Source organism: Miscanthus floridulus, chromosome 2 (genome assembly GCF_019320115.1).
Source record: "Miscanthus floridulus cultivar M001 chromosome 2, ASM1932011v1, whole genome shotgun sequence".
Taxonomy (NCBI): Eukaryota; Viridiplantae; Streptophyta; class Magnoliopsida; order Poales; family Poaceae; genus Miscanthus; species Miscanthus floridulus.
In genome coordinates, this window is record NC_089581.1 from 131993825 (window position 1) to 132017386 (window position 23562).

At 49.0% G+C, this 23562-nt stretch overlaps 2 protein-coding genes, 1 long non-coding RNA gene and 1 pseudogene across 3 annotated transcripts; 2 read left to right on the plus strand and 2 right to left on the minus strand.

The window, feature by feature from the left end:
- Positions 1-7579: 7579 nt before the first annotated feature.
- LOC136539706 (actin cytoskeleton-regulatory complex protein PAN1-like) lies at positions 7580-8880 on the plus strand. The gene has a single exon (XM_066531670.1). The coding sequence runs from the start codon at positions 7621-7623 to the stop codon at positions 8800-8802; it is 1182 nt and encodes a 393-aa protein (XP_066387767.1). The 5' UTR covers positions 7580-7620; the 3' UTR covers positions 8803-8880.
- Positions 8881-12661: 3781 nt separating this feature from the next.
- LOC136539707 (uncharacterized) lies at positions 12662-14538 on the plus strand. Its single transcript, XR_010779739.1, has 2 exons — positions 12662-13241; positions 14076-14538. It is a non-coding gene; the product is annotated as an uncharacterized lncRNA (long non-coding RNA).
- An 877-nt stretch (positions 14539-15415) lies between these two features.
- LOC136539708 (pentatricopeptide repeat-containing protein At4g33990-like) lies at positions 15416-17946 on the minus strand. Its single transcript, XM_066531671.1, has one exon. It carries the CDS (start codon positions 17944-17946, stop codon positions 15706-15708), a length of 2241 nt encoding a protein of 746 aa, XP_066387768.1. The 3' UTR covers positions 15416-15705.
- Positions 17947-18453: 507 nt separating this feature from the next.
- LOC136537082 (putative disease resistance protein At1g50180) overlaps positions 18454-23562 on the minus strand; it is a 43356-nt pseudogene continuing 38247 nt past the window's right edge.

Sequence of the window (23562 nt, forward strand, 5' to 3'; positions counted from 1 at the left end):
CTCCCATGAATCTCTCTAAGGGGAACATGTTGTGTAGGAACACAGGACCGAGAATGAAAATCTCATTAACTAGGTGAACTAGGAGGTGTGTCATGATATCAAAGAAGGAAGGAGGGAACACCAACTCAAAGCTAACGAGATATTGAACCACATCATTCTGTAGTTTAGCTAGATCAGTTGGATCAATTGCCTTCTGAGAAATTGCATTGAGGAATGCACATAGCTTCACGATGGCTAGACGTACATTTGGAGGTAGAATTCCTCTTAATGCAACTGGAAGTAATTGCGTCATGAGAATGTGACAGTCATGGGACTTTAAGTTATAGAATTTCTTCTCTGGCACATTTATAATACCCTTTATATTCGAGGAGAATCCAAATGGTACCTTGATGTTGTTTAAGCATTCAAACATGATTTCCTTCTCCTCTTTGCTTAGAGTGTAGCTGGCAGGACGTAAGTAATGGCATCCATCATCTGTCTTCTCTGGATGTAGGTTGTCTCTTTCTCTCAAACAACGCAGGTCATGTCGTGCTTCAAATGTGTCCTTAGGCTTTCCATACACACCCATGAAGCCTAGCAGGTTCACACAAAGATTCTTCGTCAGGTGCATCATGTCGATCGAGCTGCGGACCTCTAGGACTTGCCAATAGGGTAGGTCCCAAAATATGGACTTCTTCTTCCACATGGGTGCGTGACCGTTAGCGTCGTTCGGAACAGGTTGGCTGCCATGTCCTTTTCCAAAGATGACTTTCACATCATTGACCATATCGAGTACATCCTCACCGGTTCTGTTGCGAGGCTTGGTCAGGTGGTTTGCCTTCCCTTTAAAATGCTTGCCTTTCTTTCTTATGGGGTGATTTGCAGAAAGAAATCGACGATGGCCAAGGTACACGACCTTTCGATATTTTTTCAAGAATACACCTCTAATATCACCGAAGCAGTGTGTGTATGCATTATATCCCTTGTTTGACTATCCTGAAAGATTACTTAGAGCAGGCCAATCATTGATTGTTACGAACAACAATGCTCGCAGATCAAAGTGTTCCTGTTTGTACTCATCCCACACACGTACACCTTCTTTATTCCACAAAATGAGAAGTTCGTCAATAAGTGGTCTCAGGTACACATCGATGTCATTGCCAGGTTGCTTTGGGCCTTGGATGAGCACAGACATCATAATGAACTTTCGCTTCATGCATAACCAAGGAGGAAGGTTGTAGATACTTAGAGTAACAGGCCAAGTGCTATGACTACTGTTCTGCTCTCCAAAAGGATTGATACCATCTATACTTAAAGCAAACCTTAAGTTTCTTGCATCATTTGCAAACTCCGGGAATTCTCTGTCGATTACTCTCCACTGGGACCCATCAGCAGGGTGTCTCAACATATTGTCTACCTTACGGTCTTCTTTGTGCCATCGCAACAATTTTGCATGTTCTTTGTTTCTGAACAGACGTTTCAAGCGTGGTATTATAGGAGCATACCACATAACCTTGGCAGGGATTTTCTTCTGCGGACGTTCGCCCTCAACATCACCAGGGTCATCCCGCCTAATCTTATACCGCGATGCATGGCATACCGGGCATGCATCCAATTTCTCGTACTCTTTTTCACGGTACAGGATGCAGTCATTAGGACATGCATGTATCTTCTTGATTTCTAGCCCCATAGGACAGACAACTTGTTTTGCTTCATAGGTAGTGGCGGGCAATTCATTGTCCTTCGGATGCATCTTCTTTTGGATTTTTAGTAACTCTCCAAATCCCTTGTCAGATACACCATTCTTTGCCTTCTATTGCAGCAATTCTAGTGTGGTTCCCAACTTTTTCTGCCCTGCATCACAAGTTGGGTACAACAATTTGTTGTGATCTTCTAGCATCCGCTCGAACTTGATCTTCTCCTTTTCACTTTCACATTCTCTTTGTGCATCACGAATGACCTGACAAAGATCATCAGCAGGCTCATCTTCTGTGGCTACCTCTTCTTCAGCTTCTCCCATTGCAGTATCATTGAAGCACGCACCATCGGGAATAATATCATTGTCGTCCCATTGTTCTTCTTCACCTTCTTCCATTACAACGCCGGTTTCTCCATGCTTCGTCCAACAAATATAGTTTGGCATGAAACCCGACTTGAACAAGTGTGAATGAAGAGTCCTTGAGCAAGGATATTCCACCGTATTCTTACATATGGCACATGGGCAGCACATGAAACCGTCGCGTTTGTTTGCCTCGGCCGCACGTAACAAAGAATGCACGCCGCCAATGAACTCTTGGGAGCGGCGATCAGCATTGTACATCCAATGCCAACTCATCTGCATTACATGACATAAATACCATATTAAAACCTAGATCATAATTAATTATTTATACAACATGTGTGCCACCACAAAAGGTACAAATTTATGAAAGCATCGCTATAATGTAGACAATCCCAACTACCACTAAAAGAACTAAAGCTAAAATACATTTCAGGAGCATAAGGATTTCATGACCAATCTCAACTAAAACAGACAGATCCCCCGATTGTGCAACATATTTGGGCTTCTTCGGCTGGATCACTGCCTCATTAGCCGCCGTATCTGCCTATTGTGCAAGATATTTTTGCACGAGTTCAACATACTCTTTCTCCCAGTAGAAGCCTGAACATCATCCACTGCCATCCCACTGAAATTAAAACAAAAAAATTAGAACTTTAATCACAACCATCATGAAAATAGGTATAAACTAACTATAATCATTAAATACGATAAAATAACTCACATTGCGATCCGGACACTTGTAGAAGATACGATCCTTATTGGGACCCTCCTTCTTCACTCGGTACTCCATCATAATCTTTGTCTCATCACGACACTTGCCGCATGGAATGAGAGGGAGGCCCGGCCTAAGTCGCTTTGGAAACCCATGAGAGGCCGAGGACCCAGAAGCAGTTGCCATCTACTCTCTATACTCATTTTTTAATACACTATAAATTTCTCATTTTATAAACAAATAAAATTAAGAAACTATAAAATTATCTATATCTCTAAACAATGATATTTTTAATGGTCATTGTGTTCTCGTCTTTTACTGCGGCAGGTAAGTAATTCATATGATATTTCCGCAAATTAACAGAAGAATGGGAGTGTACACACATAACAATCGATTATCGTTTATATTTATATATATACTATGTTTGGGTACGGTGATTGACAGACTACTACGACGATATCGGGACGTGTGAATAAATAACCATCAGTACTAGTTGACCTTGCTTACGTGATCATCTCGGCGAGCATTTCTCCACCGGACGGCACCGTACTTGGCCACGGAAGAGCTCCGATTCTATGAGGAAGGGAACACGGTCTTCCACGACCGTTGCCGCTCTCCCTCGTAGAATCAAAGCTCCTCCTTGACGTCCGTTACCGCTCGGTAGAGAACATGTTCGCCGAAATGAACACGGTCCGCTAGTTCAACTAGCTACTTTAACCTTCCTTCATGTAAATATGCAAGCTTGAAGTGATTTTGAGCTCAAATTGCTTACAAATGAAAAAACCCACAATAAAGAAACATATATATATATAGTGAACAAAATGGGATAAGACAATGATGAAACATGAGAGTATAAAGTTGGTAACCTTTAGAACCAAAGAATCGACGGAGGAATCGAAGAAATCGATGGAGGAATCGAAGAATGGATGGAGAAAGAGCAAGAACACTGCTTAAATTTGAACTTAAGCTCTCGGGCGGGCTCGGGGAGGAAGAAGACGGCCAGCAGGATTTATAGCTCAAAAACATGTTTTAATAAATAACCATCCGTACTAGTTGACCTTGCTTACGTGATCATCTCGGCGAGCATTTCTCCACCGGACGGCACCGTACTTGGTCAAGAAAGAGCTCCGATTCTACGAGGAAGGGAACATGGTCTTCCACGACCATTGCCGCTCTCCCTCGTAGAATCAAAGCTCCTCCTTGATGTCCTTTACCGCTCGGCAGAGAACATGCTCGCCGAGCTGAACACGGTCCGTAAGTTCAACTAGTACGGATTTTCTATAATTTTCTAACTATTTTCTAAGTTTTTCATTTCATAAAAAGTTAAAATAAAATGTTTAGTCGTGGAGTCCATAGAAATGACCATATTTTGACCTAGCAACGCATTGTCAATTGTCATTGCGTTGCATTGCACCCTGGACCGGACTCCGGACAATAAAATACTATGGTTGATTGATGCCGTTCTTTGTCGTACAGTCGCACGGCGACGGTCGATGGACCCATTCAACCACCAAATCTGTCAGGCCCGGCTGTTCAAGCGTATCGTCAAAAAAGAACGGATTTGCTTTCTATTGCATAGCCTTGCATTGCATCTGTCATACCAGTCGGAGGCACTAGTCCCTATACTCATTTTTAATACACTATAAATTTCTCATTTTATAAACAAATAAAATTAAAAAACTCTAAAATTCTCTATATCTCTAAACAATGAAGTGTGCTATGCATGCTACAAATGAACGGTGAATACTAGTTTTTAATAGCTACTTTAACCTTCCTTCATGTAAATATGCAAGCTTGAAGTGATTTTAAGCTCAAATTGCTTACAAATGAAAAAAACCATAATAAAGAACCATATATATATATATATATATAGTGAACAAAATGAGATAAGACAATGGTGAAAAATGAGAGTATGAGATTGGTAACCTTTAGAACTGAAGAATCGACAGAGGAATCGAAGAAATCGACGGAGGAATCGAAGAATGGATGGAGGAACAATGGAGGAAGGAAGAACACTAGTGCAGTGAGCTTCAAAATGTGCTGAGCTCGAGCTCGGGGAGGAAGAAGGAGACGGCCGATATATAAAGGGGGGACCTTTAGTCCCGGTTGGTGGCTCCAACCGGGACTAAAGGTCCCTCCCAACGGCTCCTGCGGTGGCAGAGACCTTTAGTCTCGGTTGGAGCCACCAACCGGGAGTAAAAGTCTACCTTTAGTCCCGGTTGGTGGTTCCAACCGGGACTAAAGGTCCCTGCCATCTCTGTCTGGCGCAGTAGCCGTTGGGAGGGACCTTTAGTCCTGGTTGGAGCCACCAACCGGGACTAAAGGTATCTCTAGTCCCGGGCGCAAAAAATGCCGGGACTAGAGCCCATTTTGGCCGAGGATCAAAGGTTTGTTCTCTACTAGTGGGTGTTACAAGTAATTTCATAATCATGATTAGGGAATGCCCAGAAAAGTGGAATACATATATAGAAACAATGCAATAATTGTTATTTTGATATGGTGTAGTGAATATATAAGAAACCTTGACAATGGTCACGTACGCAAAAATAATGTTGTTGTAATGGAGTACTCCTTCTATCTCTTTTTAAGTGTCGGTACGGTATTTGTGTTGGTCAAACTTTCTAAAGTTTGACTAGGTTTGTAAAAAATATTAGCAATATCTATATCTCATATAAGTTTATCTTGAAAATAGATTCAACGGTCTATCTAAGTTTATCTCATATATGTATCATAAAATTAATATTTTTTGTATATATTTCATCAAAGTTGAGTATATTTGATTTTTCGAGAAGCGAGAACGACGATTAAAAAAGGGTGGAGGGAGTAGATCCTTGCAAAATCTTATACTATGAAATTTTAAGAGTTCAATGTACCAGCAGCCCTCGAACTTATAAGGGTGTGCCATATAGGTTCACGAACTCGAAAAATGCACTTTTGGGTTCTTAAATTTGTCAAGTGGTGCACTGCAGGTCCATATAATACACGTAGACATTTCTAGCTAACATGGCAAGACATCATGGCATATGTTTTTATATTTAACCCCTCTAATTCTCTCTTCTTCTCACGTCTTAGCCCATGACCAGCACGGCGTGCGGTTCAAAGACGTCCCGCAGGCCTAGTGAAGACACCGGGCGCTGCTGTAGCGTGTAAGCGAAGCTTAGCCTCAACAAGTTCTTTGACTTGACTGTGGACGAGTTCACCGACATATACACCGGCACCTTGCTCGAAGCCGACGACCAGCAGGACGTCGCCGGTAGCCTCGCCAGTGGCAGCACGTCTAGGTCCAACAAGCAGCCGCCTGTCCCGCCAGGGGTGTGCTCTCCGCATGTGTGAATGAGTCATTCAAAGACACGTTCGAATACACCATCAACCAGGTGTTAATCGTAGACCAGTGTGGCAAGGCTCCGAACTACCCTGGCTACATTGCTAGGCAGGAGTCATGCAGATTCGCACGCGTGCATCCATGCATCAAGCACTGCGCTGTATGCGTTGTTCTTCGTGATTGTGCATGCACTTGCACTGCCGGTGGTGAAGATCGACGACAAGTACCAGGGCAAGTGGGCAACTAGGCTGACAAGGCCGCGCTAATGATGGAGCACTCTCTGCTCGAGTGCTCCTGCTCCTGGACAGTGCGTGCAGCTGGCACAGCATGGCCTGATCGATGGAGGCATGGAGCCCAGCAGGTTCGTGTTGTCTGACACTGTCCTTGCAGACACCATGGCGAGCGGCAGCACCGGAGGCGTCCACACCATAGAGGCACTAGATCGCTAAGACGACGAAAGTCGTGGCCATGCCGAGCGTATAGGTGAAGCGTCACTCGACGACTAGCACCTGCACAACCAACGAGTGCGCGTGCGGCCACGAGGCCAGCGTCGGCACATAGGACGCCGTCGAGCGTGGTTAGCGCCTTCTCGCTCGTGTCCCAGTCAGCTTCGGCGAGGACCTCCAAGAGGACTGGCATCGCGCGCGGAACTCAGCTCCGCGAATGTTGACAAGCATGTCGCACATGCCCAAGGTCCTAAGATGTGTGTCCATCGACTGATGACGTGAGCTCGCCAAGCATGACAGCGCGCTTTCCTACCGCTGGAAGCTCGCCGTGGGACTGGGACATGACCGAGAGATGCAAGCCGGGTGGGCCGCGGACAGCCCGTACCACGCTGTGCTGGCTGCCAATATTTTTTGTGGGTTGTGCGTTGACGAGGTCGCCCTGATGATGGAGCAGGGGGTGTTTGGGCAGCCGGTGTCCGTCCGCATCAATGCCGGCAGCAGCGCCGTCCAGGGTTCAAGGGCCTGCGGGATGTCTCTGAACCACGCCGTGTTGATCATGGGCTACGATGTGAGAAGAGAGAATTAGATGGGTTAAATGTAAAAACGTATGCCACGCTGTCATGCCACGTCAGCCAGAAGTGTCTACGTGTATTATATGAATCTGTGGTGCAACACTTGATAAATTTAGGGACCTAAAAGTATATTTTCCGAGTTCGTGGACTTAAGTGACACATTCTTATAAGTTCGAGGGCCGCTGATACATTTAACTCAAATTTTAATTTTAAAAACAGTGTATCGTTACCTTAGTAGTCTTCAAATGGTCAGCAATAACCAAATCTACTATGAACTTATTAACTTTTTTCCAAACGAACAATGTACTCTCTTTTCCAGAAGGCTTGGGGTTTAATTAAATGTAAGTTGGTACGAAAATTTGAGCGAAGCGGAAACACATCGGCGTCTGAGTGGGCCCAGTTCAAACGGTCAAAGGCCGATCCGGCCGGGACCCACGACCAAACACCCGATCCGCCACTGCCACTGCCCTTCCGCATCCGAACACCACTGCCCTCTGCTGTGCTCCGACGTCGCCGGCGACCCCGCAATGGTCGACGTCGACCGCCGGCCGTCGCTCACGCACGGCCTCCCGCGGCCGCCTTCCCATGCCGCCGGCCTGCGCCGCCTCTCCACCCGCGCCTCGGCACCCAGCACCCCGCGCACCCCGGCGCCTCCGTCTCCCTCCACCGCCTCCGCGGGCCCCGCGCCCTCCCCATCCGCGCTTCTCGCCCACCTCGCCGCGGCGGGGGTGACCGTCCTCCCGGGCCTCTCCGCCACCGAGCTCGCCGTCGCGGAGGCCGCGCTCGGCGGCGTCCAGCTCCCGCCCGACCTCCGCGACCTCCTTGCGCTGGGCCTGCCGTCGGGGGACGGCTTCCCGGACTACCGCTCCCCCGCGGGGCTGCGCCTCCTCCGCTTCGCCGCGCAGGAGGTCCCCGCGGCGGTCGTCGCCGCGACGCTGCCCCTCGCCCCGGGCCGGCCGCGATCCGGGCGAGGCGCGCCGCCGCCCCCGCCCCTAGTCCCGCTGTGCGGCCGGCATTACGTGCCGGCGACGCCCTGCCTCGTGGGCAACCCGGTGTTCCACGTGTCCGACTCCGGCGTGGCGTTCGCGGGCGCCAACGTGGCCGACTTCCTCCTCCACGCCTTCGCCGCCGAGCCGCCCCCCGGCGCGCCGCTCAGGCGCCAGCTCTCCGCCCCGGTCCCGCCGCCGTCGGCCGCCGCGCCGCCGTCCACGGCGCGCCGGAGCCTGGACTCCGTCACCGGCAGGGCCCCGCGCTGGATCGAGTTCTGGACCGACGCCGCCGCGGCCGGGGACCGGTTCTTGGAGGTCCCCACGGGCTACAGCGCCACGAGCGCCGCCGTGTCCGGCGCGGCGGCGCCGGAGTGGCTGCGGTCCAGCCTTGAGGAGGCGGCCTCCATGCTGAGGCGCGGCGGGTGGAGCGTCCGCGAGGTGGAGGAGATGATGAGGGGAGAGGGTCCCAGCGGCGTCGGCGAGGTCAATGTGGTGGCGTTGGCATTGACGGTCGACCGGTGCTGCGGCGACCTGAAGAGGGGAGGGTGGGGCGCGGAGGAGGTGGTGGAGATGATGGGGGCGCTGCTGGGGCCGAGGAAGCCGCGGCGGGCGGCGCCAGCGCTGCCGCCGGACGTGGCCGCACGGGTGGGGCGGCTCGCCGAGGCCGTGTCGCGGGCTGTCGGGTCCCATGCCAAAGCGAAACCTCCGAGGCCATCTTGAAAATCGGGGAAAGAAGGGTGAAAAAAAAAATATCTGTTTCCAAACTTTTTAGTCTAGGACTAGGAAAAAAAATCTCTGTTTTCCCTGTATCTGAGTACGTGCGTGTGCGTGTACTTGTACGTGAACTAGTCGTGTACAAGCAGCACGTGCCTTGTATGGTCTTGGTAGATCTGTCATGTACATGTTAGAATGGATGAATAAATATAAGGAATTTGGCAAGCTGAAACATTGCCATTGCGCATGGTCAGATCGCAAAAAGGTACTCACTCCATCTTAAAAAAAAAATGCAATTCTCGTTTTTCGAGAAATTAAACAGTTTAAAGTTTGATTAATTTTTTATAAAAAATATTAATATTTATAATATAAAATAAGTATCATTAGATTAGTTACAGAATATATTTTTACAATAAATTTATTTAGAGACATATATACTAATACTATTTTCTATATACTTGGTTAAACTTGTGCCAGTTTGACCGACGCGGATCTCATAATTGCATTCTTTACTACACGGAGGGAGTAACTTACGTTAATCAAGGCTCAACGAAAAATTCTTGTAAGCAGATTTACATATGCAAACCCGGATTATCAGCTTGGGGTCAGTTGGTCACTGTGGTTAAAATACAAGATTTGCCTCTATCCAGATGCAATTTTGGTTTTGGAATGTGTCAAGTTTATAGAAAAATATCATTAATATTTATGAATCTAAATAAATTGTTATGAAAATATATTTTATAATTACCCTTAATTTAATAATATTTATTCAATATTATAATACTAGTTTTTTTTCAAAAAAAATAAATTTAAAATTGGTTGACTTCTTGAAAAACAAGAATGATATCCTCTCTAGGATGAAGGGAGTATTTACTATCATACTTTTTCCTTGAGAAATAACACTAGTAAAAAAAATTTGGGCTAGGGGGGTAGACACCCTGAGCTATTTTAGCTTAAGGTAGAGGACTTCTCATCCGGCCCAAGAAAACTTTCGAACCCCATATCCTGCCCGCACACAAGGGGCCTGTTACCCAGTAAGAGGGATAGTCCATTTTATCTGTGCTTTGGGAACGCGGGATAGGCGAGGGGGGTGTTTCCACATCGTCGACCAAAAGTTCGCCTGACCAAGAATTCGAACTCTGATAACGAGAGACGCCACCTGGAGACTTGATCAACTGGTCGCTAGTATCATGGTACTGGAGGCTTTGTAAATCACTGAGGGCGACTGACATTGCGTTCCTGCTTCGTCTGCTCCGAGTCTCGGCCCAGCAACTCAACAAGCATCCAAATGCTTCCTAGTACTCTTTATCCATTGAGGGCCCATTTGAAAGCTTCGTAGGAATCGGTTCTATTTCATATGAAAATCATAGTACAAAATAGATAAAAATTCACGCCTTCCAAGTTTAAAACAATACAGCTGAGCTAATTCGTTTCTGGACTGATAAGCCCAGCTAGTGCTGATTTGACCGTTGGTTAAGCCCTAACTGGAATATACCAGCATCGTCGAAATAGGCCGCGTTTAGATCCAAAATTTTTTGGGTTTTGACTACTGTAGCACTTTCGTTTGTATTTGACAATTAGTGTCTAATTATGGACTAATTAGGTTTAAAAGTTTCGTCTCGCGATTTCTCACCCAACTGTGCAATTAGTTTTTTTCGTCTACATTTAGTACTCCATGCATATGCCGCAAGATTCGATGTGATAGGTATTGCGCAAAATTTTTTGGAAACTAAACAGAACCCATACCCACAAGACAAGAGGAGGCCTTTGAGCGAAGCTCAAGCATCGGACGGCACGCTGGGCGGGAGAAGTCGCTTCCATCCGGGTTTCAGACTCCCAGTCAGCTACAGCGTTTTCAGCCAGGCGATCTCCCGAGTCCCGACAGGCACAACACTGAACTTTGCAACAGAGATGCCCAGTTCCCAAGCGACTGCCACACCCGGACGGCAACGCCGTGCACCCCAACAGTTCCAATGTACCTGGCCAATGCAAAGCTGAACCAAGCATGCATGCATCTGCTGCCACAGTCCCACCTGCTGCGATCTTCCCAGCCGGCAGCGTACATGGGCTGCCGCGACGTAGCAAAACTGGAGTAGTACGACCAATGGGGGCACCCTCGACCATTCGGTTGTCGTAGTCTTCACCTGGACAAACACATGTATATACTGTATTACACATGGCTGTCCTGCTATCTCGTAATGTGGGGGCAGGTATATCTATCTCCACGAAAAGCCCAACCAGAATGAAGAACGACCATTGGTGAACTTAGCAACTAGCACGGCATTCATGGTTTCGGAGCAACGTATGGCATGTATAATATATATCCAGCAATGGTGAACCAGCGGTTGCTACATTATATTATTATACCTTAATGCGGCCACAAGGAGCTGCTCTGCTTCCATGTGCCCTTACCATACCACGTTGTCACCCAACAGGAGAGGCGCCTGCGTTCAGCCTTGTGAAGTTGCCATCCTTGTGCTGCAGCAAAGGTTCCTTCAGAAAACTGTCACACCAACAGGCGGCGGATAAGGCGGCGTGTGGAACCTGCAGGGAAAAGTTCACCACATGGCATTAGGAGGGTATCCGAGACCACGAGGTGATCGTCACCCAAGGGTCTACTGTTGAAAAATACAATACAAGCTACAAACATCTAACATGGTTCTGATATATCACAATTCCAACACTCATGGCTAAGATCCATAAAAGATGAAAGTGGCAGCTAGCTCAAGCAGCAGTGCCCCATACTGTCATCAGTACCTCAGTGCTACCCAGAAAGAAGCACCTCCATTTGGGTTTGTCTTCTGCCACCGCTAGAGCTCTCTATACCAGGTCACATTACCAACTGTGCATAATAAGGCAGCAAGGTGGGCCCCAGCAACAGTTCACTATTTGGATGTCCTGCAATAATTCATAGGAGTTTATGGCATTAATGCAAAAGCCAGAAGGTACTTTATTTAGTAAATGATTCCTCAACCATTCCATGTTGGACATGTGGCCTTGCATGTGGCAAACCTTCACCCAGTGATACCTCATCCAAGTTTGACAGCTCCATTTACTCCATTTATTTCCCTCTTTTGCAACGGGTGTGATTGGACATGTACAGACGTACAGTACTACACAATCAGACTGTTCGCTGGTTGGTTTCAGTCAGGGCTTATCAGCCATGGTACAGTGTTTTTCTCTCACAACAAACCAGCACCAGCCGGGCTTATCAGCCCAGAAACCAACCAGCGAACAGGCTGAATTTGGTTGGAGAGAACTGGGTGGTCATGCAAAAGGAAAAGGTTTTTCTGTCTGGTGTATTGTAGATTGAGAGGAAGGGCGGGCCTGGTGCAAGCGGTAGAGTCTTACCGCCTGTGGGTCCCGGGTTCGAGTCACGGTCTCCTCGCATTGCACAGGCGAGGATAAGGCTTGCCACTGACACCCTTCCCCGCACAGAGCGGGAGCTCTCTGCACTAAGTACGCCCTTTTTTATGTATTGTAGATTGAGAGCGTCATTATTTTGTCCATTATCAGTCTGGAGCAAAATAATGAGACAGTGACAGTTTGTAAACATGAAACTGTAAAGAAAGAACAGATTTAAGCGCGAAGCTCACAGACTTCAGAGACAATTTGTTTCTTTCCAGAACAGCGACCAGATTTACCAAAGTGTGTTTTCAAGTCTTTTGTCTCTCTTTTTCTAGAGTAGCGGTCTTCCAATTTTGGCAAGTAAATCTCATGATTAAGTTTGTTAAGGTCTGCAGAAACTGTATAAGATACTTTACCAGAAATGTACCGTATGCAGAAGTACATATCGAATTTTACAGATGTTAGATGCTTCTATCCTCTAAAATCACCCAGGATGTTGTATTAAAATATGGGGATATTTGGATTCAAGCCACTGCAATTTTCACGTTTTGGAAATTTGCCATTACAATTCGGCTAATTGGAGAATTGCCATTATAATTGTTGAGGTTGCTGATAATTGCCATTATGAACGTATCCAGCTCTCTTGGACCCACCTACAGGTGTTGTATGCCTGTTGTATTTCCGTATGGACCGAATTGCCCCTGTGGACAAAAGGATAAGGCATCCTGGCCTTACGATCGATTCAGCCCCAAACACTAACCCTAGCAGCTCGATCCATTTCTCGGCGGCGTCTGCTCTCCAGACCGACGCAGGCGGCCGGCCACAGCTCTCCAGGCTGGCGCGGGCGCAGGTACGCGGGCGCAGGCGGGTGGGCGCAGGCAGGCTGTCGCGGCTCTCCAGGCTTGGCGCGGGCGGTGACCGGAGCTCGGGCGCAGGCAGACGGGCGCAGGAGGCGGGCGCAGGCTGTCGTGGCTCTCCAGGCCTGGCGCTGGCGGTGACCGGAGCTGTGGTGGGCATGGTGATGTAGTGACCCCGATGGCTGGGTCACCTGTGCTGCCACTTTCCTCCACTGGAGAGATGGAGGACGGCGACAACAGGTATATTTTGGCCCTGCAGCCTCGTATACATGCATTTGTGCTGGATTTTACTTGATCTGCCTCGATTTGTGCTAGGGATGAGTTGTTTTCGCTAGTGGTAAAGGTCGAAGGCTTCTGGTCAGCAGATTCTCAGGGTAGAAAAGCTTACAGAAAGGGCCGTGTGATTAAGCACATGGTTGAGTTTGGGTCATTAACATTAGACTCGTTGATGAACATTGTTTCCATTGAACTGGAATCTGCTCCTAACCAATCAACCACAATTTCTTTCTTTGACAAAAGGCGGAACGAGGATGTCAACTTAATTGATGAAATTCAAATGATTGACTTGTATAAGGAGGAAATGACTTGCCAGGTAGTAGTAAGGGTGTTTGAGTCGGCATCAGTAGGAGATGATGTTGATTTAGAGGTTGGTGATGTCGATGATGTTGAATTAGAGGCTGACCATCCAGTGGGAGATGATGTAGAGGCTGAAAGAGAGCCTGATATGTTTGATAACGAGGAGTATGTGGGAATTGACGATGAGAACATCTATATTCCAGTGCCACCTAGCAATGCACAACCAAATGATAATGTAGCCCCTGCTGATCATATTATTGATGGTGTTGCTTCAAGGTTGCATGATAATATTTGTGCAGATCAAACTGTCCTACTACTAAGTTGAGAGTAGGCAAAATGGCATCCCAGGGATGGTGTGCAGATAGGTTAGGCGATTAGTTGAAAAAAACCCAAAGAAAGGACCAACAGAAACAATGTGAGGGTTTATTTGTGCTTATTCATTCCATTTTATGTTTTTTTCAATTTGTGTAACTAAAATGCTGTATGTACTATTACTAGGCAAACACAAGGAGATGATGGTGCAGGGACATCCCAAGCTAGACCATCTCAGGGAACCAAGAGGAAGAAGAAGACTCCTAAGAAGAAGAAGACTCCGCTAAAGAAAAAGCAGAAGAAAGAAGCGGCTGCTCCACCTAAGCAAGTTGTTAGAAGCCTAAAGGACTTCATGACTGATGGGCTGTGAAATGAGAGCTGAAAACTCATTTTCTTTTGAACTCTCTGATTATGGCATGTGAATTGCGAGCTGAAGACTCTTTTGAACTCTCTAGTTATGGCCAGTGAAATGCGAGCTAAAAACTCTCTTTTGAACTCTGTATGGTGAAATCAGAGCTGAAAACTTGTACCCATTTGAACTCTATTGTATGGGTGTTTATTGTGAGCTACAGACTCACTCATGTATGATCTGTCATGTGAGCTACAAACTCATTTATAATCAAATTGTGTATGTGTTCATTTGACCTCATGTATGATCTGTCATTTGAACTTTTTCTGTATGTTGTATGTGTTTGTGTGCTGTCCAAATTTTGTGCAATTATTGTCCAAATGAATGCTGCTGAAATGATGTTAAAATTTTCAATTTTGAATACTCATAAATGTGAGGCTACACAAATCATCTGTCTCACAAGACAAAATATCAAAGCCTCTGGTCACCAGCCTGCATGCGCCACCACCGTCAGCTGGCCTCCGCACTGCATGCGCGAGCGCACCTGGCCTCCGCACTGCATGCGCGAGCTGTGACAGCTGCGTCCGCGCAGCCGCATGTGCCGCTGCACCCGCCGTACCCGCATGCGTCAGCTGCAGCCGCCGCAGACGCCTCAGCAGCGCCCGCCACCGCCGCGGCCGCCTCAGCATCGCCCGCCACCGCCGCGCCACCTGTGCCCGCCACTGCCGCGCCACTTGCGCCCGCCGCGCATGGCTCCGCACGAGCGGCAGCATGCACCCGCGCCGGTCTGCAAAGCCACCGCCGTCGCCGAGACCTGTACGCCGCCGGTCCGTATGCAAAGCCACGGCCGCATTTGGCTGAAACGCTGAATCAAGCAGATAGGAATCGGGCCTTATCCTTTTGTCCACAGGGGCAATTCGGTCCATACGGAAATACAACAGGCATACAACACCTGTAGGTGGGTCCAAGAGAGCTGGATACGTTCATAATGGCAATTATCAGCAACCTCAACAATTATAATGGCAATTCTCCAATTAGCCGAATTGTAATGGCAAATTTCCAAAACGTGAAAATTGTAGTGGCTTGAATCCAAATATCCCTAAAATATGACAAAGTGCCAAAAGAACAAGGCAGGCAGCAGGGCAAAAACTGCATACTAGCATCAGACTATACAAAAACTACTCATTTTCTCAGGTTCAACACCAGAAGACCCAAGATAAAAAAAAGGCCTAACTCTGTTAAGAAAAACTGCAACACATTTTCAATCGAAGTTATTCACTACCAGATCAAGGATATATGGCAGCTGTATTGCAAGACAAAGCATTAAACCATTCTATCTTTTGGCATCAGCAAAATACTTCAGTTCAGTCCTAAACCTCATCAACACATCAAGTCACATTTGATGACCAGGCAAACTCAGGGAGAGAAAATGTTGTACGAGGGAAAATAATATATTATGTGTAACTGTTACCAAAAGTCTCCACAAGAGCAGTGCCCATCTTTAAAGTGGTGGAACCGGTTTGCATCCCGGACAATGATCTCTCTTTCAGTTATTTTTGATATATATTTGGTAGCATTGTGACAATCCCCACAGACCCGCAAATTCTTGTATATATGGATCGGCGTTCTTGGAGGAGTATTTATAATGCCAAAGGAAATAGCTAATCTCTCACTATGATTATTCAAGATCTGTTCCTTTTCATCATCCTCTACGTCCTGTAAGACAAAACTGTAGTCAGGAACATAGCCTGCACTTTTCATCTTGGCCAAAAGGTCCTGTAGCGCTCTCTGGATTTCTTCATGCTGAGGGTGGGGTTCTGTCCGTGTGCCACTGTAAAATACACTCACTGACCCTTTCACCTCCGTTGAACTCCATCCAGGGGTCTTCTGCAAATTCTGGCGCCGGACCAAAGACCTAACAGCATCAACTCCATCCCATTTCCCAATCTTTGCATACATATTCGACATCAGAACATAATATCCAACATTCTTGGGATCAAGTTCAAATAGGTTTTGTGAGGCCACTTTACCCATTTCAACATTCCCATGAATCCTACAGGCGCCAAGCAGTGAGCCCCAAACAGCAGAGTCAGGCTTAATTGGCATGCCTTGTATGAACTCAAAAGCTTTGTCCAACTGACCAGCTCTTCCAAGCATATCTACCATGCATGCATAGTGCTTTGCAATGGGCACAATACCATAAACAGTTTGCATCGAATCGAAGAAACTCCGACCTTGATCAACTAAGCCAGCATGGCTACAGGCAGCCAATAATGAAACAAACGTGACATTATCAGGCTTAATTCCTTCTTGTTGCATTTGTGAGAAGAGATTGAGTGCCTTTGCACCATGCCCATGAACCCCAAGACCAGCTATGATGGCATTCCAAGGACCTGTGCTCCTTCTAGGCATATGCTCAAACAGAAGCATTGCTTCTACTAGCTTCCCACATTTAGCATACAAGTCTATCAGACAAGTACTGACATACACATCAAGATTTAATCCAGTCTTAATCGACAGCGCATGCATTCTCATTCCCTGCTGCAATGCACCAAGGTTCGAGTATGCGGGCAAAACGCTGACAAACGTCCCTTGAATCGGCTTCAGAACCTCATGATTCTGCATATCATTATATATCCTGATTGCCTCATTAGAAAGTCCATTCTGCATATACCCTGTAATCAATGTGTTCCAAGACACAACATCTCGATCAGGCAAGTTATCAAATACCATCTGGGCAGCATCAATCTTTGACAGCTTAGCATACATATCAACCATCGCATTTCCGGCAATGATGTCACCCACATCCCAGCCCCGTCTCCTTACATAGCAATGCACCGACTTTGCACCGCGTTCATCTCCACACTGAGCAACGGCAGATGCCAAGCTAACGAGTGTTAGCACATCAGGAGAAACCCCACTTTCCATCATACCATGGAACAGCTCGACCGCAGCAGCAACCTTCCCACCTTGCTCATATGCTGAAATGATCGAATTCCACGTGACCAGATCCCGTAATGCCATTCCACCAAACACCCAACGAGCCTCCGCTAGCATCCCTAGCTTCCCGTACACATCAATCAAGGCATTGCACACAAATAGCTCGCCAGAGAGCCCGTGCTTCACCGCATACACGTGCATGACCAGAGCAAGCGCTCGATCCCCGAGCAGGGCGCACATTGGCAGGAGGCTCGAGAGCGTCACGGCGTCCCCTGCGACCCCCTCGCCGACCATCCTCCCGAACAGCGCAATCGCGTCCGCGGCCCGGGCGTTGCGGCACAGCCCAGACAGCATTGCGTTCCACGCGGGCACGTCCCGATCGGGCATTTCGTCGAACACCCTGTACGCCTCCGCGACGCGGCCGAAACGCAGGTAGGCGTGGACGAGGGAGCCCGAGGCGAAGACGTTGGGGTGGAGGAGCCCCAGCCGGAGCGCGCAGGCGTGGAGCTGCGCGGCAGAGGCCGGACCGGGGGCGGCACGGACGAGCGGCGGGAAGGTGAAGGAGTCGGGGCGGAGCGGGTGCGCGCCTGCGAGGAGGCGGCGGAGGAGCGGGAGCGCGAGGCGCGGGAGGGCCGCGCGGGAGAAGGCGGCGATGAGGGAGTTGGCGAGGAGGAGAGGGGGGACCTGGAGGTGCGGATCGAGGTGGCGGAGGTGGCCTGAGGCGACGAGGACGGCGTGAGCGCCGCGCGGGAGTGCGGACGGTGGCATCGGTGGGCGCGGGAGCGCAAAATTTGATTTGGGTTTTGGTAGTCTTTTTGCTCAGCCGCTGGAAATATCGCTTACAGTCAGTGATTTCCAACTGCAAATTTACAATGATGGTGACTCTACCCTCTAAACACTGTCACCCTCATCTGCACTGTCCATGACTAGCCTCGGCCGATCCTCGCTCAAGGAGCATGTGGCGTCCTGTGAACTAGTTAATCCGACTTGTTCTTATGCAACCTAGATAAGACATCTTAAGGCTCACACAACTACTCACATGCATATGTATATTATCCATCACAATTTCATCTACACATCTCCACTATCCAGCATACTCAATACAACTCGGGGGTATAGCTTAAAACACACCAGAAATACTAGAGAGCGCGCCAAAAATGCAAATCCTCAAGGACAATTGACAACCAGAAACCTTCATCTCATGCATTGTGTGACAACCAATCGCCAGATGGTCAGACGAAGGCTGCCGTGCAAATTACATGGCTTGAGGTCCTACTACATAACCATCACCTGCAAAATGCAGACAATAAATTGTGTTCCAGTTACGAATCCAATTGCTCATCTAGTCCGGTAAGAACGATAAAATGACCTATTCTGAGAGAGAGAGTTTATGGCCAATATGAATCGCTGTTTAAATATTGATTGATAGAAGGGAGAAAAAAAAAAGAGGGGAGGTAAATCAGTCGCCTACCTTGCATCCTTTCCCATCCAGCCTTTTCCATGTGATGTCATCATCAGAATTCAGGTCCATGGCATGCAGATGAAGCTCGTTGAGGGACGGAAGGTGAAGAAGCCCCTCCGGGAGCTTCTTGAGGTTCGGAAACGAACAAGCGTCAGGCATGAGAGCCTTGGCATTGCCTCACCCTCCATTCTCCACTCCTCAATATACAAAAAAGAAAGGTCCAACTCTTGCAGCCGAGGGAACCCTTGGGCAGAACAGAACATGGTGTGGCCTTGATACCCTGATAACATGAGCACCACTAGGCAAGGAAGCTTCTCCAAGATCGGCATCGGGTCTTGTTCAATGGCGTCGCATATTAAACTGATGAGCTGTCGTAGGCCTTGTGGCAAAACCTGGCTCTCAGGCAACTTGTCGAGCGACCTGAACTTGTAAAGGAAAACGTCAACCAAAAGGCATGTTGGCCAGTATATGGATCATCTCTGCGGGCATAGGATCCACTTCCAAGGAAAGACTACTTAATTGGGTCATAAAAAAGGCGGCGTCGAAAAAGCCCCTTGCTGTGGTACTGTAGCCGTTGTAGAGACAGACATCGAACGGCTCATCTGTTGGACTATAGCCACATGCAAAAACAGACACCAGAGTCAGCCCTACTGTGCTATCTAGTCACTGTTACAGCAGTGCAGCTGTACAAGGACTAGATTGAGTAGAGTTGTATATATAGTTTGCCACTGCAACTTAACAAAGAGAGTTCAGATTTGTCATCTCCTATACCGAGCTCCGGCCAACGCTGGTGCTTGTACTGTGTGTATGCTCGGTTCTCGCTCTCTTCTTCTACCACTGACCATAGTGTGTGGTCGGACATCGTCTGTCGTGCTCCACCGTGGTCGGCAAGACTGGTGAGTGGTTGACTCACCTGAGCCCGTGATCTAGTGGGCTAACAAGTGGTATCAGAGCCGTACAAGCGCCGTCGCCGGACTAACCGCTGGCGATGACGAACGGTTCAGAAATGGGCAACAACAGTGGCACTATTGTGGCTGCCCAACCACGACAGGACGTCGTTGTTCGCACGGTGCGGGGGGTCAGCTGCACCAGTTGGCCGACGCTGACTCGCACCAACTATGGAGAGTGGTCGGTGACCATAAAGTTCAAGCTCAGAGCCCGACGGCTCTGGAATGCTGTTGACAAAGGCACCAAAAATGAGGAAGATAACATGTCAGCGTTGGAGGCTATCATCACTGCTGTACCGACGGAGTACAGGGAGCCATTGGGGGCGAAGAGCTCTGCTAAGGAGGTGTGGAGAGCTCTGCTAAGGAGGTGTGGGAGGCTATTGCGGCGATGCGCGTCAGTTCCGACCGCGCAAAGAAAGCGACGGCCTAGCTTCTGAAGTAGGAGTACGTCAACCTCAAGTTTAAGGATGGTGAAACGGTGGGGGATTTCTCCCTCCGCTTGCAGACGCTCATCAGCAAGCTGAAGAGCCACGGCGTCACCATCGACAAAGAGGAGACGGTCTCCAAGTACCTCCACTCTGTGCCAGCAAAGTATATTCAGATCGCTCTCTTCATAGAGATGATACTAGACTTGTCCACCCTCACTATCGAAGATGTGACAGGCTGTCTACGGGCGGTGGACAAGCGTCTGGAGCAGGCGATAGCAACGAATGACAGCAGTAAACTACTGCTGACAGAGGAGGAGTGGGCTGCTCAGAGGAACTCTGGGGTAGCCTCCTCTAGCCACGGTGGCAATGGCAAGCGCCGCGGCAAGGCTTCTTCGGAGAAGAAGAAGCAGGTCGACCCCAACGTCTGCCAGCGCTGCGGGAAGACGAACCATTGGGCACAAGAGTGCCTAAATCGCAAGCAGAGAAGAAGCCTGAGGCTCATTTGGCGCAAGCTGATGATGATGATGAGGCCACTATCTTGATGGCGACGTTCTGTGCACTGCACAACGTCGAGGCCGAGGAGAAGGAAGAGGTGACGACGGTGGAAGGACCTGAGAAGGCCCTGAAGGCTGTCAACCTCGACGAACCACGCGCCTAAGTCCACCTCGGATGTGTGGGCGTCGATCAGGAGCAGCGGTGGTATCTGGACTCTGGTGCTAGCAACCACATGACGGGCTCCAAAGCAGCCTTCTCCGAGCTCGACGACGATGTTACCGGTACGGTGAAGTTTGGTGACGGCTTAAGGGTGGCAATCCAAGGGCACGACACCATCATCTTCAGGTGCCAGAACGGGAAGCACCGCGCACTAACGGATGTATATTACATCACGCGGCTGCGTTCAAGCATCATCAGCATTGGTCAGCTGGATGAGCACGGTAGCAAAGTGCTGATCAAGGACGGAGTCCTTAGGATTAGGGACCAGGAGCAGCGCCTTCTCGCCAAGGTGAAGAGGTCCCTAAATCGGTTGTACCTACTTGACCTGAAGGTAGAGCAGCCAGTGTGCCTAGCGGCAAGGCACACCGAGGAACCGTGGTTGTGGCATACCCGGTTCAGACATCTCAGCTTCGACGCGCTTGGTTGGCTAGAGTAGATGGTCTGAGGGCTACCCCACATTAAGCATGGAGGTGAGCTGTGTGACAACTGCCTGGCCGGGAAGCAGAGGAGGCTACCGTTCCCAAAGGTGGCCAAGTATCGCACAAAAGATGCTCTCCAGCTCATCCACGACGACCTCTACGAGCCAATCACGCCAGCCACAAATGGTGGTCGGTGATACTTCCTCCTGCTCATGGATCATTGCAGTCGCTACATGTGGCTACAACTCCTAACGAGCAAGAATAAAGCGACGGCGGTGATCAAGAAGTTCAAGATGCACGTGGAGGCCGAGAGCGGCAAGAAGCTCCACGTGCTGAGGACTGATCACGGCGGCGAATTCACTTCGGTGGAGTTCGCTGCGTACTGCGTGGATCAGGGTGTGGTGCGACACCACACCGTGCCGTACTTGCCACAACAGAATGGCGTGGTGGAGAGGCAGAACCAAATGGTGGTCGGCATGGCTCGATCAATGATGAAGGCCAAAGGCATGCCGACAAGGTTCTGGGGTGAGGCGATGATCACGGCGATGTTCATCCTCAACTGCACTTCGACCAAGGCCCTAATAGGCAAGACACCGTTCAAAACTTGGTATGGGCGCAAGCCGAGCATGTCCTTCCTCTGAACATTTGGCTGCATTGGCCACGTCCGGAAGACAAAGCCGATCCTCACCAAGCTAGAGGACAGGAGCACACCGATGGTGTTCCTAGGCTACGCGAAGGGTACCAAGGCGTACCGGCTCTACGACCCACGTGGAGACAAGGTTCTTGTCTCGCGCGATGTTGTGTTTGACGAGAAGATGACTTTGGACTAGAACAGTCTAAGCACAGGGGAAGCTAGCGGCTTCACTAGCACCTTCATCGTCGAGCACTTAGTCATCTATGGTGGTGGAGACGCTGGGGAAGAGGTGCTGAGCACTCTAGGAGGGGTGCCGAGCACTCCAGCAACAGAGCCAAGCACTCCTGAGGCAGTGCCAAGCACTTTGGGAGGGATGCCGAGCACTCAGGGAGGAGTGCCGAGCACTCCTGGAGGGATGCCGAGCACGCAAGGAGTGGTGCTGGGAGGTTCTGCAGTGGTGGCAACCACTTTAGGACGGGTGTCGAGCACTCCCATAGTGGAGCCGAGGGGTCTTGCAGTGGTGCCGACCACTGCAAGACATGTGCCGAGCACTCCCGGAGGGGTGCAGAACACTCTAGGAGTGGTGACGAGCTATCCAGGAGTAGTGCCAAGCACTGCAACCGGGATGCTAAGCACTCTAGGTGCTGTGCCGAGCACTCCAGTGGAACAGGGAACTCCATCGATGCCGATCGAGTTCACCTCACCTCCAAGTGACATCACCGGGTTCGTGGATGCCTTCCACAAAGGTGAGGAGGTGTGGTTCCGCAGGCTGGATGACATCATCGATGGCACAGGGCCCTTGGGCCTGGCTTGTCGGCTGCTCAATGACCAAGAGCTGTTGCTCATCAGTGCAAAGGAACCACCCACATTCGCGCTGGCGGAGCACGATGGAAACTGGCGACGAGCGATGCTGGAGGAGATGAAGGCGATCAAGGAAAATGAGACATGGCAGCTCATCAATCCACCTCTAGGATGTCGTCCGATCAGTCTGAAGTGGGTGTACAAGGTCAAGCGGGACGAGCTCGATGCCATTATCAAGCACAAGGCATGCCTCGTTGCCCGAGGCTTTATTCAGCGCGAGGGCATCGACTTCTAGGAAGTCTTTGCATCTGTCGGTGCAGAAAGTGACCAACATATAAATATTTGTAGTTTTGTTGTACGTTGTGATTGGATGTGGCTTAGCACTCAATGACACAGGGTTTATACTAGTTCAAGCAACGTGCCCTATGTCCAGTTTGAGTTGGTCGGTGACTTTATTCCTGAGCCTAGGTGCTTGAAGTTTGTTGTGGGGTTACAAACGGAAGGAAGAAAGATTAGGGGTACAAGAGGTCTGGTCAGACTCTGGTATGAAGGGCTGAGAGTGACGGAAGCTCCGCTATGTGCTCAGTGTTCGAACGTTTATTGTTCGTTCGGATCCTTGGTCGTTCGGATCGTGTGTATTGTTTCGAGTTGTTGTGGACTGAGAGATCTCCTTATTGGGAGAGAGCGCATCCCCTTTTATAGATGAAGGAGATGGCCTTACAAGCGAGAGAGAGAGTACTAATGCTACCAAGTCTTGTTGCTCATGCCGTCGGGTACAAGATGATGGTAGGCGCCCATAACACTGTTGTTGTGAGACGCATGTGGGAGGTTTTACCGTCATTTACCATGTATGGTAAATGACATTGCCCACAACATTGTTGATGCCCAAAAGCATGTGGGGGGAACCTTACCATGTTTGTATGGTATGGGAGTTGATGGCGCCCACAACACTATAGGGCAAATGTCGACGCCCACAACA